Consider the following 15,108-nt stretch of genomic DNA (forward strand, 5'->3'; position numbering starts at 1 on the left):
AAAATGTGTGCAGTTTACATTTACATTTACATACATTTTATATTTACTTATTTGGCTGACACCTTTATCCAATGTAACTTACAACATTTATGATACTATTGGTTACATTTGTTTTGGTTTTCCAATTGGAGCAGAGGCAGGATGAGTGACTTGCTCCTGGTCGCAGAGCGCCAGTAGATTTAAATAAACAGAAACCTATTATTTCAGACTGTCTAGATAACACATCATAACGACATCTAAAGTGTATCGGTAATAGCAATAGTTATTATACCTCAACGTGCACAGAGCAGTTCAGTTTTTATTTGCATTTCCAACAAACATGCCACATATCACCACTATCTGACACAATAATAACTAAGAATGGGTCAAAGCACAAAACTCCATTTTAATTAACAACACGCACAGCTCTGCTTACCTGATGTACATTTACTGTGAGTGCGGAGTGATTGAAGATGTATGAACGAATTCTCCGTACTATGAACTCAAATTGAATCCAACAGGCTCAAGCACCTTCAGTGATCATCTGACTGTTTGTTAGAGTAACACAGTGGCCGCTGTTTTTATTTGTTATATCTAATGCATGAATCTATGCCAATTTTGGTTGTGACAGATGAACCAGCATCTCAGCAGGTATGAACGCCACTCCCTTACCTGGCCAGGAGGCCTTGATAACAGCAGGCCAGGGAGAAGGTGAGATCTCCTTTCCATGCCAATACTTCGTGGTGGAAGGATGTTATAATGGATTATAAAGGATGGATTAAAAGGCAGAACTCTACGTGACCATCTTTATCAAGCCCTTCCGTGAGAACCCTAAATCCAAAGAGGACTGTTTCATTTATGTTAGGTAGAATGCCCAGAGGGGACTGGGCGGTCTCATGGTCTGGAATCCCTACAGATTTTATTTTTTCTCCAGCCGTCTGGAGTTTTTTTGTTTTTTCTGTCCCCCCTGGCCAAAGAACCTTACTCTTATTCGATGTTAATTAATGTTGATTTATTTTGTTTTCTTATTGTGTCTTATTTTTCTATTCTTTATTATGTAAAGCACTTTGAGCTACTGTTTATATGAAAATGTGCTATATAAATAAATGTTGTTGTTGTTATAATTGCTGCAAGCCTTTAAATCAAGTTAATTGGATGCCACATTTACCTTCTAATTATAGAAAGGATGATTCGGCCTTTTCCAGTTGCGCTTACAATACTGAGTGTTGTCTTCACCCCTTAACTTGAGTAAACAAGCACTGAAAATGAATGACTCAATGTACAATTTCTTTCAGCACTAAAGTATCGTTTTATGCTCTTTCTCCTTTTTTTCATTTCAAGTATACTATTGTCTGAATCTGCCTAATCAATTTTAGAGTCATGGAAGGTCAAATGTTATACTGCAGCATCAGGTGCAAGGCAGCCACAGACTCTACATGTGGTGCATTTCAAATGACACTCTCCATAGGCATCATTCACTCAGACAGGGTATTTTTAAAAGGAATACTCCATATATATATGTGCTACTTCCCCAGGGTTGTTTGTAGTAATTGCCAAGAAAAAAAATTGCAATCTCATGTTTTTATAGAAAACTGAGATAGCAAAGTTTCTGACTCAATAGAGTTCAAATAAATAACATCAAAATGTCCTTACAAAAAATCTGAAGATACTTTGGTCCTATAACTCATATCAAATATTCAGATGCGTGCTCACAACAACCCACACACATGCATTTTTCCTAAAATATTGTTAAATAAGCCATGTGTTGTGAACAGCTGGGGAGCACACTGAGATGGGATTGAAGTTTGGAAGTAAAGCCCCTCCTCTCCTCTTATTCATTGGTTATTAAGCCACGACATCTGGGTAATTTCATTGTCATTTAATGAAAATAAACCTTCTGCTTGTCGACACACCTTAGATATGGTATAGACAAATACAAGGCATTCCGTTCACCTAATTGTATTTTCACTCTCTTTTCTCTCCTAACTGTTCACTAATGCTGCATTGGTGTGAAGTGCTACGATAGCCAATGAATTAAATATTACTGGGCAGGACTGTTGACCAATGAGTAAGAGAAAGAGGAGGGCCTTCAATTCAACAGCTTCTTGTTTGCTGCTAATGGGAGGATTTTCCAGTGGTGGTTTATTTTATAATATTTTAGAAAAAATACATGTGTTTGGGATGTTATGAGTATGTAGCTGGCTTTCTGACATATGAATTCAGTAAAACAAGTAAATGGAGATTTTTTTCATAGAAGCTTTGATATTGTTTGTTGTTTGTTCAGTGTTGGTCATCATAGACTTATATTGTATCAGAAACTTTATTAAATCTGTTCTGCACGAAAACAAGAGTTTAAAACTTTTTCTCAGCCATTATTACAAACAAAACAGGGTAAGAGAAAAAAAAATGTCATTTTTAGGAGGAGTATTTCTGTAATATTACCAACTGAACTAACAAGCATATTTGATTTTAAATCCTTCTAGATTATATTAAAAATTAGAATCCTCAAGCACAATATACTGATGTATAAAAACAATGCTTTCTAAGTCCGGAAATAGTAATTAATTCTTGAGACTAAGGAATACCATACTCTTAGACAGAGTTTATACATTGCTCCACTAAAATACAGGTAAACCCTGACCACTGATTAATTAATAAATGTAAATTAAACTCTGCACAGTACAGCATGTAATAGATTCAGATACAGAGGGAGTTTTGTATTTGAAATTTTAAGTAAGGCATAAAAAGTTGAATTCTGTATTTTAATAATAATATTTGTCCCTGGGACAATAAGAGTATAAGCATATATTTTACAGACTCTGTACACAGAAGTAGTTAATGTGCTTAGCAAATTTGTATAATGCAGTGTTTCTCAACCTTTGGGTCACGGGCTCACTCTGGTAGATGGCAAGTTGCTGTTGCTTATAAGGGTAGTGGAACATGGCGGTTCATGAAGTGTATTGTATAATGTTTTAGCTGCCAGTTGCTGCTCAGACAATCTTGTTTAAGTAACAAATGTACTGCATATAAATAAGCTACTAGGAGCAGTTCTGAGGGCGGGGGCACAGAGATCAGAATCTGGACCACCAAAGGGTAGAAGCTGTTGCAGAACCCAGCAGAATTGATTTGGATACTACAGTACCTTCTGCCAAATGGAAATCAGACAAAGAGAATGTCGGAGGGATGGGAGAGGTCCTTTATAATGCTGTAAGCTTTACGGATACAAAGCTTTACAATGTACTGTACATTATCCACTGCAGGACCTTATGATGAGAGACACTGCAGTTCCCAAACCAGACTGGGATACAGTTGGTTAGAACACTCTTAATGGTGCCCATGTAGAATATGGTGAGAAAAGGGTGAGGTAATCTTGCCATCTACGGCCACTGAAGGAAATAAAGATATTTGTGTGCTTTCTTAGCTATGGAGGTCAGCTGCCAGGTGCACACCAAGGAATGTGGTGCTCTTGACCAGTTGCACAACAGAGCTCTTGATGTGCAGTGGGGTGTGGACACCATGGATCATCCTGAAATCAACAATCATCTCTTTCATCTTGTCCACATTAAGGAACAGATTGTTGACCTTGCACCAGGCTGCCCAACCGTCATATGTCCATTCTGTAAGCTGACTCATTTACATGGTTGATGAGTCCAAGCCCCATTGTATTATCTGCAAAGCTAGTGTTAAAGCGGTTTGCAGGTGTACAGTTGTGAGTCAGCAGAGCGAACAGAAGTGGGCTGAGTACACAGTCTTGGGGGCACGAGTGTTCAGTGTGATGGCACTGGAGATAGTGTTTCCAAAGTGGACTGCCTGGGGTGACCCTATCAGAAAGTCCAGGACCCAGTTGCATTTGGAAGTGTTGTAGTCTAGCAGACCCAACTTAACTATGAGCTTCTGAGGGATTATGCTGTTAAAGGCTGAACTGAAGTCAATGAAAACCATCCTCTTTTGTCCAAATGGGACAGAGCCAGATGAAAATTCATTGATATGGCATCCTCACTGGAACGGTTTGGGCGATAGGAAAACATGAGAGAGTTATGTGATGTGGGAAGTCTGGCTTTCAAGTGGCCCAAGACTAGCCTCTGGAAGCACTTCATGATAACAGATGTGAGTGCTATAGAACTATAGTCATTGAAGCAAGAGGCAGAGGACTTCTTCAGCACCACATGATTCAGCATAATGATGGTGGTTTTGAAATAAGGCAATGTACTAGCAATGTAGTGTAACTAACCTTAATAGACTATTTATTATATTATATTATTTATTGCCTCATAGTAAGGAAACCAGGGTTCACACCTCATGTCCTCCTTGTGTGGATTTGGCATGTTCTCCCCGTGTCTGTGTGGGTTACTCCCACATCCAAAGACCTACAGATTAGGTGGACTGGCAGCGTTAAATTGACCCTAATAAGTGTGTGTGTGTGTGTGTGTGTGCTTGTGTGTTCACACTGCAATGGCCTGGTGTCCTTTGTTCCTGTGTAGTGTGGTAAAATTGCTGGGATAGGCTCTGGCTCTCCCACAACCTGGTTTAGGATAAAGCAGGTTTGGAAAATGGATGTACAACTCAGTGATCTCCTATCCAAAAGGCAAGGGTTAGGAATTATTGTGATACTGAGTATTCTGCCTTTAAGAAAATGAGAAATGAAAATAGACCAGCTGATGAGAGGGAAAAATTCATGCATGGCGTCAAAAACAAAGGTTAAAGTCAAAAAGAAAACCTAATTACCAAAAATCAAAAGGGTCCTTCACTAAATGCAATGCCAAAATGTTTTCTCACAATCCCAAAAACATTCATTTTCTGTTGCCTAAAATAGCCAATTCATAACATAACAAAAATATTTTTTTTCTTTCTTGAAATATTTTTTAGAATATTATTTTATATGGGAATTTAGACTTCTTTTTCTTGCACATGGCCTTGTGTCATGAGCACAACCCTTTAAATCCTGTGCAAAAATTAATTCAGTATCAAACGAAACTTGTATTCTTTCTCTTGTTTCCAGTTCTACCATTTTTCTCTCTCTGACTTTGATTTCTTATTTATGATTAGGCTTTTCTGTTTAAAGTTTGGTCTTTACAGTTTTAACTCATTTCTGGTTTGACAAACATTTCATTTTTTGGTCCTCGTCTTGCCTTAGGGCATATGATTTTATTTTTCAATAAGATTTAAGCATAGCACATTCCCAAAACATATGCTCCAGTGAGGCACATGTCTAACAGAATTGTTCACAATTACATTACATTCTTTACCCAGGACACTTTGAATAATCTGAGCTAAATTCATGCAAATTGAAGTGGGGAAAACTCTGGCAATAAGAGGGTCCTGTTCATTGTCTGAGTTTCATATTAAAAGGTCCCCACCTAGAAGTATACTATTTTGAAAAATCTGATAGTGTTACTGCCTGCATCATCAAACTTTCAGATAGAATAGTTTGAAAAGCAGCCATTAGGCCAAAATTAAGAGAAATGGATATGTTTCTTTTACCTAAATCTTAAACTTTCATGAAGTAAAAGAAATGCAGTGGAGACAGGTTATACCCAAGACTGACTTGTTCAAAGGATGGCAAAGACATAGTCAATTAAAAAATTCTAAAGGTCCCAATATGCAGCTCCTTGCATGTGCTAAAGATTATATACGTAGTATTGGAATGGGGGGAAATGTAACTGTCTATGAATGGTGCAGCTGACAATAATATATCAGCCTTAAAATATCTCCGGCTTTGGCACCACATTCTGAGCGAGTGCTGACCCATCAGATTACAGCTTAATCTCCAGCAATTAGTGGTGATAGGTGCACTGAATAAAACATGAAAAAATGTTTGAGGAGGGTTTTTTTTTCCTATGGCTAATTAAGCTGATACAACTTCAGTTCTTTCTGATGGCCCACAAAGTCTCTTAATACATAAATTCACAACCAATTAGTAGAGTTGAACATTAGGTAGTGTCATACTCCTGCGACTCCATTGATTGATTTTATTGAGGTCTTAAGAACCTTACCCTAATTTATGGGCTAGCATTTTATTTATTTATAAAAAGCATTGTCATTTCTATACAGTGTTACTGAAATGTATGCAAATCCCCTTAAACAAATGTCTGCAATGTGCACATTAATCACAGTGTCTGAATCGTTTGATTTGTGATTTTAAACTGTGGAGCAGAGGGGTAAGTAAATGAATGGAAAATGTGTCTTTTTCCCAGATATTATGGGGAGCACTGTATATGTTCACCAGGATTAATTTAGTTTTCTTCAGTTTTCCTTTTTACTGCAGTATAGCACCCTTCAAATTCCTTCTCACTCCTTTAGATTTACTGCCATAATTAGAAAGAAATTCTCATCTACCCCATTCTCTTATTAAGTCAGGTTAGTCCAAATAATTAAGTACATTTATAGAGTGCTTTACTCATTACTCAAAGTACTTTACATAGACAGTATGGAGACACTTCAATCACCACCAAAGTGTACCATCAATGTCACATGATGCAACAGCAGCCATTATTGCACCAGTACAGTCACCAAATATTACCTGTTAGGAGGTGAAGTGGTGAGAGCAATAGTTAGCCAGTTAGGGACAGGGGATGATTAGGGAGCTGTGGTGACCTGTTTAGCTAGGACATTAGGAAACACCCTGTACTTTTCAAAAGATGCCCAGGGGTCTTTTCTGACCACAGAGAGTCAGGACCTCAATTTGACATCTCATTCAAAGGAAAGAGTAATTTTTACAGTACAGTGTCCCGTCACTGCACTGGGGCATTTAGATCTACATTCAGATCACAGGGTAAACACCCCCTGCTAGCCTCACCGGCACCTTTTTCAGAAGCAACCAAAGCTTTTCCTGGGTGGTCCCCCATCCTGAACAGGTTTAGCTTCAGGTGGATGACCTCTTCTGAAGTGCAGGTGGTGTTGCTACCGGCCACATTCAGCTGAGTCCCCTGAAGAAAGGCTTTATCCATCTCTAGTGGACTAAAATGTAATGCAGCATTTTTTTTCTTTTCAATTCTTCACAGAGACCTTTGACATTATAACTTTTAAAATGATTCATTTTTTAGCAATTCACATTTGTTCATAATTATAGGCATGTCTCATCTCTTTCATTTGTTACTTAAGTTTTAGTAAAGAGTCGTATTTTTTTGTGTTTACTTTTAACTGTTCATATTCCAGACGCTGTAACTAGTAATATTTCAAAATGTAAGTATTCAGCCTTTGGAAGTTTTCACATTTTATGGTTACATGACATTGAATCACACTTGAATTAATTTGGCTTTTTGATACTTATCAGCAAAAAAGACACTCTACTGTCAAAGTAAAAAAAAAAACATCTCTGAAAATTATTTATAAATTTAAAACATAACAAAATGACTGCATAAGTATTCACAGACAGTAATCAGTTAAATTGAGGTCATCTGCCTGGGGTTTCAATTGACTGTAGTAAAAATGTTCCTTTATGTGGAAGGTGCAACTTGAGGCAAGTCAGTGTAGTGGCCTAACTTACACAATGAAGACAAAAGAATACTCCAAGCAACTCAATGAAAAGGGTATTGAAAAGCACAAGTCGGGAGATGGAGTGAAGAAAATATCCAATTCACTGGATATCCCTTTAGAATCCAGTTCAAATCAGTCATTAAGAAACAGAAAGAGCATGGCACAGCTATATACCTAACTAGAGCAGACAGTCCACAGAAACAAAATGATTGGGCAAGAATATGACTATTGAAATGGGCCACCAATAGTCCTACGAGAACTCGGAAAGAGTAACAAGCAACTGCAATTGAGACTGGACTTCTACTCCAGTGCTTCTCTAGTCGCAGGTTTATTGTAGAGTCACAAATAGAAAGTCAGTGTTAATGAAATACAGAGTGTTTACCAGAAGGCACAGGGTAGTCACTGAAGTCAGTTGGAAGAATGTTCTATCATCTGATTGGACCAAAACTGAGCTTTTATGGTCATCAGACTAAATTTCAGGTTTGGTTAAGCCATACTTTAACCTAAACTTAAACACACTCACCGTGAACCAAGGAGGCGGCAGCTTCATGCAGTTGGGATTCTTCTCTGCCATAGGATGTGGCAGGCTTGTGAAGTTAGACAGTAAAATATATGCAGCAAAATACAGGTAGATCCTGAAGGAAAAGCTGATGCAGTATGCAAAAGTCCTACGCCTTTGGAGATTTGTTTTCCAGCAAGACACTGACCCCAAGCATAAAGCTAATGTTGTACAGGAATGGCTTAAAAACAACAAAGTGAATGCCCTGGAGAGACCGAGTCACAGTCCAGATATCAATGCAATTGAGAATTTATGGCTAGACTTAACAAAGGCTATTCACTCACAATCTTCATGTAGCCCAACGGAGTTTGAGCAGTTTGACGAAGAAGAATGGGGAAAAATGGCAAAGTTGAGATGTGCAAAGCCGACAAAGAGAATTGCGCACACAGACTCAAGGCTGTCATGAATACTAAATTTGCATCTACTAATTACTTATGCAATCAATTATTTTGTGTTTTGTATTTTTAATTAATTTAGATCACTTTACATTGATCTGTTTTTGCGTTATCATTGAAGAGTCATTTTCTGTTGACTGGTATCAAAAAAAAAAAAGTCCAATGAATTTCAGTGTTGTATCTATAACAATACTGCGGTGGGCTGGTGCCCTGCCCGGGGTTTGTTTCCTGCCTTGCGCACAGTGTTGGCTGGGATTGGCTCCAGCAGACCCCTGTGACCCTGTAGTTAGGATATAGTGGGTTGGATAATGAATGGATGGATGGATCTATAACAATAAAATATGAAACATCCAAGGAGGTGAATACTTTTTATACAATTTGTAGTTATGTGGTTAAGGAAGAAGCAATTCAAAAAGAGCTCTTGTTCAATCCTCTCCCACTCCAGCTTTCTTCTGACATATTCCTTGGTTTTATATACAGGGCTATTCAAAATGAAAGAGCAGATGTAAAAAATGTATTTGAAACAAACTGTATAAGACAGAAACACCTTCCACACATCACTGGATAGAGGAAAGTTTAAAGCTTGGTCCTATGGTCCTTGAGGTTGCATGCACTCAACATGAGCACCACATGTATCACGACAAATATCAGAACAGTAGACCATTTCTTGCCACAAAAGAGTCAACTGGTCCCTAGTTACTGAATTCACAGCTTCCTCAATTCAATGTCACAAATCTTGAAGATTAGCAGGCATAGGTGGAACAAACACTCATTTTTAATGTAGCCCCATAGATAAAAATCACAGGGGGTAAGGTCTGGAAACCTGGGAGGCCATAGACAATGAGCAAGATCTTGTTGTCCACCTCTTCCAATTCATCGTCCTGGAATGGTGTCGTTCAGGTAACGCCAGATCTCCAAGTGGAAATGAGGTGGGGCGCCATCTTGCATGAAAATGAAGTCAGTGCTCGGTGGCATTCACTGGTACTTTTAGGTGAGCTTTTAAACTTTGAACTTTCCTCTATTCAGTGATGTGAGGAATGTGTTTCTGTCTTATACAGTTTCTTTGAAAAAACATTTTTAAATCTGCTCTTTCATTTTGAATAGTCTTGTATTTCAAGTATTACATGCCAGGCAGTCTGAAAATTCCATAAAATATATTCCTAATGTGTAAGAGATCATCCTTTGTAAAATTGTATGTGTCAGAAAGGATTGTTGTGGTGGCTTACACTTATAGAAAGGAGCAGATGCAGCAGCTCAGTCCACAGTTTCATAAACTTAGAAGGCCCACTGCCAAGTTTGAATGGTTAGTGTAACAAGACAGTGAGGCATTAAGGGTTTTGGAGGCTGAACTCTCACGTATAGCTAATAAAAGTACTGAGACATGGTAGCCCTCAAAGCTGTCAAGAGTTTGTTAAAGAATGATTGAAACAAAAAAAGCAAGTTCTAATCAAAGTTCTTTATAATACTATTCCAACAAAAGTATTTTTAAAAACTGCTCTTTCTAGTGGTGTTTACATGATTTTCATTTTCTTTTCCATTTTCAGCAAAATAAATAATAAATCAGTGAAATAAATTAGTTTTTAGATACTGAAACTTTCTGCATATTACTGTAACTGTTATTTCTGCTAACTTATTTTTTATTGACTGATCCGCCTTAATAAAAGGATAGATGTCCATGTGTCTGTGTAGCTGTGTGTGACGGTGCTTCACAAACATTTGTAGGAATAAAATGCATTGCATTTGTCACAAACATTGACACTGCTTTTACAAATACCATACCAAATGGCACATAACAGAGACACATGCTTTGCATTTGTCACTTCAACTGATGGCATATTACAAACATCTGTATTAATGCATTTTATAGCTACAAATGTTTGTGATGAGCCATCTATTGGAATGACAAATGAAAAACATTTTATTACTATAGTACATGTGTTACAAAATACATTCCAGTAGATGGTTCGCTGCAAACGTTAACACTGAGGCCCACGTTGACTACTTCGATTTCAGTCCATCTTAGACAGCACAGCTAGTTGTAAAATTAAAGCAAAAACTAAACTTGACAAATATCTATTAACTTTCATATTTACTGCTAAATATAATGGAATACTTGAAGAGAATTATGAAGCAGTATTCCTTAAAATAAAGTAGCTTTTACGATAAAAAGTTATTATTAATTCCTATTAAAAAAAAACATGTTAATGCACTGAGCAAGAAAAAGTTGCTATTATAATGCAAGCAGTCACATTACTCTTTTCCCAAATCAAAAACATTTCATTTAAAGCTCCATTGCTGGGAATTACAAAACAAAACCTTTGATTTAATAAAAACATTTTTCATTGTAACGAATGTGCAATGAAGTGAAATATTGCATTGTTTTTAGTGTTTAGTGCATTTATACTAAGAAACAAATAATATAATAGATTGTGTGGGTTCTTTTTTGTACTGCTGAGAAAGATAAAAGACATTATTTTAAAAATGAGTAACACCACAGCTTTTCCCAAGCGCTGTGCTGCAGAAAGTGCAGTGCTCAGTTACTCTTACCAAGGCCTAGTGTATGTCCCTTGATGTCGCAGCTAAGTGTATAACTTTGATAGGGGGTGTCTAAAGTAGCTGGAATGACTGACAGTTGAAAACCTATTTAAGAATCTCTTTTTGGATAAGAATGAAAGAATTGCTGGAAAATGAATACGCCATTACGAAAGTTACCATCAAATTCAAAGAGCAGCTTTGTTTGGGCTTTTGTGAAGGTGCAATAAAGGGCTTAAACATTTGGTAAAGTTTTAGGGACATTTTTTTTTAGTGTATAGATAGCATGTCACAGGAGAAGTCAGGCATTCACAATCACGTAATAAAAAATGAAAAATAATTGCTTATATACTGTATAATGGTATATAAAGATGGTGATAGAATGTTTTTCTTTCCCCATTGCTAGAAGTCAATATCAACAATTTTGCAGCTTATATCTAGAAAGCTTACTAATGCCGTATCATACCAGATTTACATTAATACATATGGTAAACACTTTAATGAATGAGCTGGACTTTCACCTGAATGTTGCAGGTGCGAAAGTTTCTGGCAGGACCCACACAGCTCGACCCTCCATCTGTCCTGTAAGATACAGAGATAGACATCATTAAGCAATGGCAAATAAACGCCTAATTACACCATGATTAGTGATCTGAGTAATGATAAAAAAAAATTGATAGGATAGGTTAGGTGTTAGCATCAAATCCCTGTTATTTATCAAAAAACAATGTGTTTTACCTATGACTTTTAAAACAATAGATGTCCCAAAAGATCTGTAACATGAAAACTCATGAAGTATAGTCTGAAGCAACAACTGAACGGTCAAACCACAGTAGGTCTGATCTTTAATCATAACACCACATTCCATAGAAAAAAGGGAGCTTTAACAGGAAAAAAAAAAAAAAAACATAAACAAAAAAATATTTCTGTAAAAAATAATCATAGAAAAGTGCTCTGCATAGCTGGATACTCTGAAGGCAGCTTATAAAGCCTTCTCTTTTATTCATTTAGCTTGAAATAAAACTAGGTGTGGAGGGCGTAGCCACCCAAATTTCCATACCTTGAGGCAAATATTGTACTGTGAAGGCAAGATGAAACAAAGATACAGTACAACTACTGCTCAGTATGTACTAAAACGAGATTCTTTTCCTTGGCTTTTATCGATTCCATAAAGGAGCAGGCTAAGCAATTCCAGTTTGCCTCATCTGTTAGTTGTAATGCAGCCGCCACAACAACAGTCAAAAAACGCAGCACTGAATCCAATATAAACCTGCTGGTGGCATTTGACCAACAGTCTGACACCACTGCAGGCTGTACATGAGTCACACACAGGGCTGTCTGAAAGGAAATGTCGGGAGCTTAAAAATAAGTTTCAATAAGCGAAAACATACTTTACCCAACTAAAGCCCAGTCTTGGTGAAAAAAGTACTCTGTTACTTGGTTAAGGCGGTGTCTTCAATTGTATTTTTTCTTTCTAAGATTTATTTATTTTTTACATAATCTGTAGATCCAGTTATTAGAACATTAGAACAACCTAGAACAAGAACAGTCCATTCAGCCCAACAAAGCTCAACAGTCCTATCTACGAAATTTTTCTAAAATAACATCAAGTTGAGTTTTGAAAGACCCTAAAGTCCTATTGTCGACCATACTACTTGGATATTTATTCCATGTGTCTATGGTTCTCTGTGTAAAAAAAAAAAAGAAATGTTTGGGTAAAATTTACCCTTAACATATTTCTAACAGTGTCCCCGTGTTCTTGTTGAACTCATTTTAAAGACTCTGTCTCAATCCACTGGACTAATTGCCTTCATAATTTTAAACACTTCAATCATGTCACCTCTTAATCTTCTTTGTCTTAAACTGTAAAGACTCAGCTTTTTTAATCTTTTTTCATAACTCATCCCCTGTAGCCCTGGAATCAGTCTAGTTGCTCTTCTCTGGACCTTTTCTAGTGCTGCTGTGTCACACAGGACTCCAGATGAGGCCTCACCACTGTGTTATAAAGCTTGAGCAGAACCTCCTGTGACTTGTATTCCACACATCAAGGCACTATATAACCTAATGTTCTGTGTACTCCTTTGGACTTTGTAAATGAATTCACAAGTCTACCCTCTGTGAAAATTTAACAGGTGCCATCAATTGGGTATTTCACCTGGGAAGAAATAAAGTTTGTTCTATCTATCTATCTATCTAGTATTATTATTAATTACTGGTTTTGCAAGAACTTTGCTGCCTTTCATCTTGAGTTTGAAGCAGCATTGTATTTTATAATGGCCACAATAGGGAACATTAGTGTATCTGGCAACAGACTGAGACCCTTTTTAGGCTTAGATTCACCATTGCAACCAATGCCCCCTATGGCACTTGACTGGATTAGACAGTTAGAAAATGGAAAGATCGATAAAACTTTACACAGCACGCTTATTGTAACTGAGTGGTGCATGCTAAAAGGTACTATGGCTGGATAGATCATTTAGACAATTCACTTTGGTAGGTTAACTAATAACTTAGTTGTTACAATTGAAAAGGCAAAGTTTCTATAGGACTTTTACTAAGCAGTTTTTCTAATAATGAATTATTCTTTCATATACAATATGTACTTAATTTCTATTATTATTATTATTTTTACATTCTTTGCTTTTTCCTTTTTATCATACATTCTTGCTTGCACTCTTATTCTTATCAGTCAGCACTTCTTGGACTGTGCCAGAAGAAAGTTTATTGTTTCCAGAGACTTCTACAACAACTGCTGATCAGCTAAATACTGGGACTTCTGAATTGAGACCTTCCATAACATCTTGCAGGAGATTAGGAATGAGTAATAAAAAACTGGAGACTGTAAATGTTTATACTTAATTATGATGAATATGAGGCAAAAGAACTATTATATACCTTTACATCATTTGAAACTTTATGAAAACAGAGAATGAAACTATCGTAAAAGAATGAAACATAAAATTAAATCATAGTTAAGGTAGAATAAGCCTTCTAAACTGACAATTAGGAATAACGAACGTTACTAGAATCTAATTATGGACTGAATAAAATGCACAAGAGAGACCTGAAGTCTAGGAATGGAGATAGTGGAAGAAATGGACCTACTGACAGAGAAAAACACAAACATTTCTAAAAGTGAATTTAAGTCAGCTTGGTGAATTATATATCTTCTGGATAAATGTTCTGAACCTTTGAAAAAAATGACAGAGGACAAACATGTATGTCACTCATCAGATACATTTAAAATTAACCTTATGAATCACCTAACAGATTCAGCATCCTAGGTTTAAGTCCCCCATCTGTCTACTGTATGTGTGAATATTAAATGCCTTCCAAATGTCAATGGTAGTTTTCAAAAAAAGAACTTTGGTCAACCTTCCACTTCCCAAAAGACATGCAGAAGAGGGCCTGTAAGTGTGGAAACTTTAGAAACTGCATTGAGTGGCTCCTACCTTACACATGATGTTGTCAGAATAGAGTCTTACTTACGCAACCCCTAAATTAAATTTAGAAGGTTTGCGATTGTTGAAAATGTAAGAGAACATTAAGTAAATCAACTCGAGTCTTTATTTTCATACCATCCATACGCCATATTGCAGCATACAGTGGCATGAAATAACTCTGCCTGCGGTGTACACATAAAACAGAGGACAGGTGTAAAACAGGTAAAGAACAACACTGTACTAGAAATATGGAAAGATGGAAAGACAGATAGATAAAAGGTAAGTGAACAGATAGAAATAAATAAAAAATAAAGACAATATATCTAAAATCTAACAAAAAAAACTCCAAAACCAACATGACTATGTTAATCACTAAAATATTTAAGTGAAGAGTAGGAATGGATTGATTAAATAAACAGGAGTTTCAGTGGCCATGGAGAGCAAAAACTGAGTAGCCAATCAATAGCGAACAGGAGAAATGATCACTGAAACATATGAAACACTCTGCATTTATGAAGTGGAAGGTCACATAATGGGTCTCTGAATAATATAGAAGAGCACATTACTATATCATAAATTAAACTATCTTGCTAACCATATTTTCAAACTCGCTTATTCCATGCAGAGTCATGGGGTTTATAAATTAATTTAGTGGTGCGCTGTCATGCAGCGGAAAAGTAGCAAAAAAATATTCTTTCAAATGAAAAAAGATGTAAAATCTTTC

The 15,108-nt window shown here is 36.6% G+C and overlaps 1 protein-coding gene across 4 annotated transcripts in view; it reads right to left on the reverse strand.

The window, feature by feature from the left end:
* Positions 1 to 15,108, reverse strand: part of paplna (papilin a, proteoglycan-like sulfated glycoprotein) — a 176,805-nt gene that overhangs the window by 96,307 nt on the left and 65,390 nt on the right. For all 4 annotated transcript variants that reach the window (XM_039741985.1, XM_039741986.1, XM_039741984.1 and 1 more), the window contains exon 4: positions 11,463 to 11,523. In XM_039741985.1, the coding sequence (XP_039597919.1) occupies positions 11,463 to 11,523 (61 nt within the window). The remainder of the gene's footprint in view (positions 1 to 11,462; positions 11,524 to 15,108) is intronic.

The sequence above is a fragment of the Polypterus senegalus genome, chromosome 18 (genome assembly GCF_016835505.1).
Source record: "Polypterus senegalus isolate Bchr_013 chromosome 18, ASM1683550v1, whole genome shotgun sequence".
In the NCBI taxonomy this organism is placed as follows: Eukaryota; Metazoa; Chordata; class Cladistia; order Polypteriformes; family Polypteridae; genus Polypterus; species Polypterus senegalus.